General features: G+C 34.2%; 1 protein-coding gene across 1 annotated transcript in view; it reads right to left on the reverse strand.

The window, feature by feature from the left end:
• Positions 1 to 7818, reverse strand: part of LOC111083234 (Down syndrome cell adhesion molecule-like protein Dscam2) — a gene marked incomplete at both ends in the record, with an annotated part of 26628 nt that overhangs the window by 7920 nt on the left and 10890 nt on the right. Inside the window, 5 exons of the mRNA XM_022379596.1 lie at positions 721 to 868; positions 2305 to 2478; positions 3805 to 3924; positions 5440 to 5724; positions 5924 to 6085. Of these exons, the coding sequence (XP_022235304.1) occupies positions 721 to 868; positions 2305 to 2478; positions 3805 to 3924; positions 5440 to 5724; positions 5924 to 6085 (889 nt within the window). The remainder of the gene's footprint in view (positions 1 to 720; positions 869 to 2304; positions 2479 to 3804; positions 3925 to 5439; positions 5725 to 5923; positions 6086 to 7818) is intronic.

The following is a 7818-nucleotide window of genomic DNA, read 5'->3' on the forward strand; positions in this document are numbered from 1 at the left end:
TGACTTTAGGTTTGGTAATATTTAGTAGTGTTGACTTTAGGTTTGGTAATATTTAGTAGTGTTGACTTTAGGTTTGGTAATATTTAGTAGTGTTGACTTTAGGTTTGGTAATATTAAGATGATTAAACAAAGGAAAGAATGGGTGATCAAACAGGATGTAACAAATGGTAGTAAAATAAATCAAACAAATAAAATAATGGGTGATCAAACAGGATGTAACAAATGGTAGTAAAATAAATCAAACAAATAAAATAATGGGTGATCAAACAGGATGTAACAAATGGTAGTAAAATAAATCAAACAAATAAAATAATGGGTGATCAAACAGGATGTAACAAATGGTAGTAAAATAAATCAAACAAATAAAAGAATGGGTGATCAAACAGGATGTAACAAATGGTAGTAAAATAAATCAAACAAATAAAAGAATGGGTGATCAAACAGGATGTAACAAATGGTAGTAAAATAAATCAAACAAATGAAAGAATGAATGATCAAATAGGATGTAACAAATGATGGGAAGAGATGAACAAAATTAAAAGTAATCCTTTTGACCCTTGAACTGACACAAATCCGTTAGTTAATGAAACTCTAGAACCAAAATCAGAGTGCCACCTACCTCGTTAACCTAATTATGTGTGTGTATATATATCAGATCTTTTAACATGTGCTTGAGTATTTGATTGTGCGAGGAATGGCGGGAACCAATGTTGAACATACCTCCGATCTCTTCTGGTGCTGATTGGTTGTTTATCTTTAAACCAAGATATCGTGATTGGATGTTCGCCATACGCCTCACATTCTATCTCAGCTTCTTCACCTTTCTTGCTTTGTAAGGATTGGAAAGAGTTCTGGAAATGAGCAGAAACTGAAAGAAAAACAAATCTTGATTTTAAAAAATCTCTTGTTACAACATTCTAAAATGTATGTTACAACATTCTATTGTTTGTAGTTATGTACAAAGCTACACCATGGGCTATCCATGCTCTGCCCACCACGGGTATCGAAACCCGGTTTTTTAGCGTTGTAAGTCCGTAGACATACCGCTGTGCCACTGGGGGGCTACAACATTCTAAAACCCTGCTACAACTTTCTAAAATCTCTGCTACAACTTTCTAAAATCTCTGCTACAACTTTCTAAAATCTCTGTTACAACATTTTAAAATCTATGTTACAAACTGGATTACTTCCTATCTCAGTTGGACGTTAATAGATCAATTTTATTTAGAAACAGTTTTTATGTTCTTCGAATAACTAGAAACGTATAAGTTAACACCAAAAACGAATACAAACAAAAATAAAGGAAGAAATTAATAAAACACAAAAAATTGTGTTTTCCCTCTTTCATTACATTTGATTTTATATACAAATATCACAGACAAAAAATCGATCTGTTTTTGGAAGAAATCAAGTTATACGTCTAATGATAAATGTTGACTATTGGCCACAAAAACTTGATAATATATCAACCAATCGAAGAAATTGTGTAAGATATTGATAAATAAATTAGGTGGCCCATAGATGATAGACTCTATAACATCGGTAAAATCAACTGTGGAAATACAAATATGGAACAGAAAGTTTTGTTTCATTTGCTGAAGTCAAATTTCCCGCGTTCACTGACAGAAAATACCTCACGTTTTAATACTTTTGGAGTTATTACAAAAATACAGTTTCTGTACCGAAAATTACACTCCCTGAATAACTGGTATTAGATAATCACTTAAAATTACACTCCCTGAATAACTGGTATTAGATTATCACCTAAAATTACACTCCCTGAATAACTGGTATTAGATAATCGCATAAAATTACACTCCCTGAATAACTGGTATTAGATAATCACCTAAAATTACACTCCCTGAATAACTGGTATTATCAATTGACTATAAGATTTATTTTGTCCCTTTAATAGTCGTTCATAATTATATCTTACTTAAACTTCACACAATCACCAGAGGGCGTACTAGACCCGTTTCCCTCTGATGCACAGCCTCTCGTGAGGGTATGTTTTGTTTGTCTGCTGTATTCTTTGTTAATAATTCAAACACTATAGTATGAATAGGGAACAAACTGTTTGGAAAATGAATGAAGTCAGGTAACTCTTCCAGTTATTCAGTTTACTAAGGTCACTCCCTACTCCATGTACTGATATTGGTTACATACCATGTATAGAGAGGTGTATCAGTTTACTAAGGTCACTCCCTACTCCATGTACTGATATTGATTACATACCATGTATGGAGAGGTGGATCAGTTTACTAAGGTCACTCCCTACTCCATGTACTGATATTGATTACATACCATGTATGGAGAGATGGATCAGTTTACTAAGGTCACTCCCTACTCCATTTGAAGCCTGACATAAATAATATCCTTCATCTTCTTTTTGAGCTTCCAGCACCACAAGGGAACCATTTTCCATGACGTGGACACGAGAATTGCTGACCACTGGTTGATAATTACCAAGGGAATCTCCTAATCATTAGAGAAGGTAAATGAAAGGTAACTTCTTGGATCAAAGATTGTTAACCCTGATTTATTCAATAAGCCGTATTTTATGGTCAGTATATTATACATCAAAACCTTTTAAGTACTAATATTAAGGAAAATAAATGTCATCTAGTGAATGTCATCTGGTGAATGTCATCTATCTGGTGAATGTCATCTGGTGAATGTCATCTAGTGAATGTCATCTGGTGAATGTCATCTGGTGAATGTTATCTAGTGAATGTCATCTGGTGAATGTCATCTATCAAGTTATCGTGACAGTAGAAACACATCATTCAAATTAACTTTCCTCAATTGCAGCATTCTTGGGATCATTGGGAGAAAATTTGGTGTCCATAGTTACACTGGATAAATCTAGTTCTTGAGATTTTACTCCAATGTAAGTTTTACCAAAAAATAGGAAAATGTAGATTTGAATTGATCCATTATCGTTCCTCTGACCTTTAGATAAGAATATATACAAGTTACATACGTTATCATAAGTTACCTGTTGCATACAATCATTCCAGCTCTCCAGCATTTTCAATAAATTTACAGTATTCTGAATATCATGTTGGTTGTCTAGAACGTAGTGCCACTATTTTATAGTACACTATATTTTTCATTTTACTTTATCTTGACAATGGAGTTGATATTTCTAACTAAATATCAAACAAAATAATTTTTATCCTATTAATGAGAAATATCTGAAATTAGCAGAATTGACATAGATCAAGATATATTTATAATTTCAGTATCGTCTAAACATTTCACAGAAATAAATAAGGTTTATCTAGCAACATTATTTGACAAAATAATTTCATTTCAATGTGAAATACGTAATCTGTATTTTCTTCTCATTGTTCAGTAATACAAGTGACCACAAACCATAAAAATAGCATAAAATTCTCTGAAAAATTAAATAACTTATTTTGAATTTCTCTTATCAATGTTTTTGAAACATGTAATTCATCAAAACCTGATCTAATATCCATTATTACTTTCAAGAAGAAGAAAATTAACAACATGGAACTAAAAGACACTGGAAATAATTAATATAATTTACCGGTGCTAAGTCTAACAGATGTAAAGCAATGGAAATAATTAATAGAATTTAATAGTGCTAAGCCTAACAGATGTAAGCCAATAGAAATCATTCATATAATTTAATAGTGCTAAGCCTAATAGATGTAAGCCAATAGAAATCATTTATAGAACTTAACAGTGCTAAGCCTAATAGATGTCAAAATTGCTAATCGTGTACTTTATCATAATGAAGATTAAAATATCATATGATAGACTGTTGTACTCTACCAACGGCCTTGAGCCAAGTGACTCGGGGTGGGGGAAATCCCTCAGATCGACAGTTTATGGTGTTGCTTTCACCCCTTACGACCTTCGTGTTATTAGGTTCTATCTTCCACACTGGTGACACTGCATGAAAAATGATGATTTTTTTAAAAGGTGTCTCAGCATCTTAAGAAGTGCAATACGGGATTTTTCAGTACGAAACAATATGAATGTTTATTCACTTAGATGGCTAGAATTTATTGGTTAAAAATATGACCCAGTAATTGTAATTTCAGTGTGTATATATATAAAAAAATCGTTACATAACAAAGTTTTTATTGTCACATTCTTATCACCACTTTAATAAAAGTCATTAAGGAACGTATCTTACTTTTCAAACGAGTCAGGTGCGAAGCTTTTAACCAAGTGTTAAAGAAAAGAAACGAGATTTATTTAGACTTTTTATGATGTATCACAACTATCCATCATGGTGTATCATAAATATCCATCATGGTGTGTCATAAACCGGTGGCCATCATGATGGATATTTATGACACACCATGATGGATAAACTAGTTGTGACACAGCATGATGGGTAGTCATAATGTGTCACAACTTCTCATCATGGTTTGTAACATTACTCATCATGCTGTGTCACAACTATTTATCATGATGTGTCACAACTACCAGTCAACATGACAATATAATTCCTCAAAGATAATTGACGAAACTTTTTTACGTCCTATCGTGAAACTGACACTTTGTTATAACGTAAGGGAGATTAAACACTGAAATCAGAGCTTTCTATAAAGAGGAGAGTAACGAGAGAATACACTGTCCAGCAAGCTTACCGAATCCAACCGAACACGCTTGGAATGTTCTGGAAACGGCTGTCATGGAGTATTAAGCCACACCATCCCAGTAATACATTTTAAACATACCACATCAATTTAAGACTTGCATCGGTACCATAGGTAATTAATTAACAAACGTTCGCGTATGATTACTCTGTTGCAAAGTCTGTAATATCAAGTAAGTATTTAAGTGTCCAGCAGCAGGTATTTGAATATCGAATCATATGACTGGTCAAGCTTCTGACACTTGTTTCGCCTAAAAACAAAATCACAGATGTCATTATTTAGTAATAGTAGTTGCTGTCATGGTTAGAATAACCTCCTACTAACCATTAACTGGTTTAAGAAGTGTGATTATTAAATGTATTTCATGTTTTCAAGAAGTTCGGACTTGATTTGAAATAATGCTCGGTAAGTAAGAAATTTTTGCCTTAGATACCAGAGCACTTCGCTATGGAAACAAAATGCGAAGAAACGTTCAGAAAGACTGATCAAATGAAATTTAACAAGGAAAACTGGCAATATATGAAACTTTTTCCTGTCAAAATGCCAAGAGGTGAAACGTTATCCTGTAAAAGTGTTAAAGGCGAACCGTTTTCCTGTAAAAAGTGTTAAAGGCGAAACGTTTTCCTATAAAAGTGCTAAGAGGTGAAACGTTTTTCTGTCAAAATGTCAAGAGGTGAAACGTCTTCCTGTAATATTTTATGGGTTGATTTATAAATGCCGTTAAAACCAGGATATTATTAAACCTTCTTGTACATATGTTTCCAAATTGTTTACAAAACATAAAAAGGTCGATTCTTACCATGGATGACCATTGTGGAACTGTGCTGGTCAGTACCGACATTGTTTGTAGCAATGCACGTGTAAAGACCTCGGTGGGTTGGATTCACGGATTTAAACAAGATAGTTGAGGAATAGTCCGCTAGGACGTGCACTTTGAGTTCTTCGGATTCCACCAATGGCTGTCCGTTTTTTAACCATTTAAGTTTCATTGGTGGATCTCCCTTGACAACGGTACAGGTGGTAGTAAGACGTTGGTCAAGATGGACGGATTGAGGAAAATGAAAAGGTTCAATTTGTGGTCTCACTAAAAGAAAGAAAATAACAGGATTTGTCAACTACGCATTAAACAAGAAAATATATTCAGTTATCACCGATAAAAGAAAAAAGTCCAGTGGTCTGTGTATTAATTATTAAGATGCTACTGTTCGATCAGACATCTTGTTGTGATGTTACATCGAAGCAGCTGACGATAAAAATATTTATATATATACTCAGTTCCTTACTTCTTATAACGATAGCAACCGTTCCTTCTGCAGTATCCCCCTGTTTATTATTGGCTCTGCAGGTATACAAACCCTCGTCCCTAGGTCGAGTCACAGCCTTGATCTGGAGAGTTCCATTGGAGAAAACCAGTTGACGGCGGCGATACGGTAGTCTTACGCCATCTGGATAAATCAAATAATTGAATACAATAAAACGGTGTATTTGTTGAATTTATTACGAATCAGTAGCTTTACTACAAGATTCTAAAACGATTTATAAACAACAAGTAGATTAATGTTATTGTCATTAGTTCAACATAAACGACCAGATGAATATCCTACACACACACACATATATATGTATAGTCGGCTGCATTCTTTGATCCACTTATGATATACAGTGGCTACTCTTATGTTATCCTTGTATAGAAGGGCTTGAGTTCTTTTCCAACACCTACATACTACCTTTATGTGGTGAAGTAAACATTCATCTTTCCAGATAACTTTGCTCCACTGATCTGTCGATCTTATTAAACGATACTTTACTGACTTTCGTGTTGCTTTGCGTCCATTAAGTCCACTTTCCCGCAACTACGACAAATTATTGTCGTTGATACAATGATAAATCATCAAATACCGCTTCCATTTACAGAGTAATATTGGAGAGGTCAACCTTTGGTTTGTAAGTGACATTCTAACCAGGCTTCGGGTGAAGAGCTATTATTTTAGGGGAGAGGGAGGAGGCGGTCCGCAATAGACAATGGTGCTTCATGTTTTCTTATGATCATAATACTGTATAATGTTAATGTCATCCAGCCTTTCCTTGTATCTCTTCGTGTAACACAGTAGGGGGAGAGGCGGTCCGCAATAGACAATGCTGCTTCATGTTTTCTAATGATCATAATACTGTATAATGTTAATGTCATCCAGACTTTCCTTGTATCTCTTCGTGTAACACAGTAGGGGGAGAGAGAGGTCCGCAGTAGACAATGCTGCTTCATGTTTTCTAATGATCATCTGGATGACATTAACATTATACAGTATTATTTTTCCTTGTATCTCTTCGTGTAACACAGTAAGAGGAGGAGAGAGAGAGGTCCACAACAGACAATGTCGCTTCGTGTCTTTTAATTATCTGCAATACTGCAAAATGTGATAACATTCAGCCTTATGGAGACGTCAAAGGACGAGTTACACTCGAATCTACGTCACAGAACATGCTTGTCCTTTGAGCCGTGAAAGCGTTATAATTTAACGGGCAATCCCACTTTTCGTTGGTAAACAAAAGAGTAGCCCAAGAATTGGCGAAGGATGGTGTTGACTAGCTACCTTCCCTCTAGTCTATCACTTCTAAATTAGGGACAGCTAGCGCAGATAGCCCTCGAGTAGTTTTGCGTGAAATTCCTCAAATAACCAGCTCTATGTGGAGTGAAAAACAAGATAAAAGTGAAAAATCAGTTAAATATTGTTGTCTGTAGAATGAGAGCGAAATAAGTGAAAAATCAATTAAATTGTGTAGTCTGTAGAATGAAAGCGAAATAAGTGAAAAATCAGTTAAATAGTGTAGTCTGTAAAATGAAAGCGAAATAAGTGAAAAATCAATTAAATTGTGTAGTCTGTAGAATGAAAGCGAAATAAGTGAAAAATCAGTTAAATAGTGTAGTCTGTAGAATGAAAGCGAAATAAGTGAAAAATCAGTTAAATAGTGTAGTCTGTAGAATGAGAGCGAAATAAGTGAAAAATCAGTTAAATAGTGTAGTCTGTAGAATGAAAGCGAAATAAGTGAAAAATCAGTTAAATAGTGTAGTCTGTAGAATGAGAGCGAAATAAGAAAAATCAGTTAAATAGTGTAGTCTGTAGAATGAGAGCGAAATAAAGAAAAATCAGTTAAATAGTGTAGTCTGTAGAATGAAAGC

This window comes from Limulus polyphemus, unplaced genomic scaffold, assembly GCF_000517525.1.
Source record: "Limulus polyphemus unplaced genomic scaffold, Limulus_polyphemus-2.1.2 Scaffold8699, whole genome shotgun sequence".
NCBI classification, from domain to species: Eukaryota; Metazoa; Arthropoda; class Merostomata; order Xiphosura; family Limulidae; genus Limulus; species Limulus polyphemus.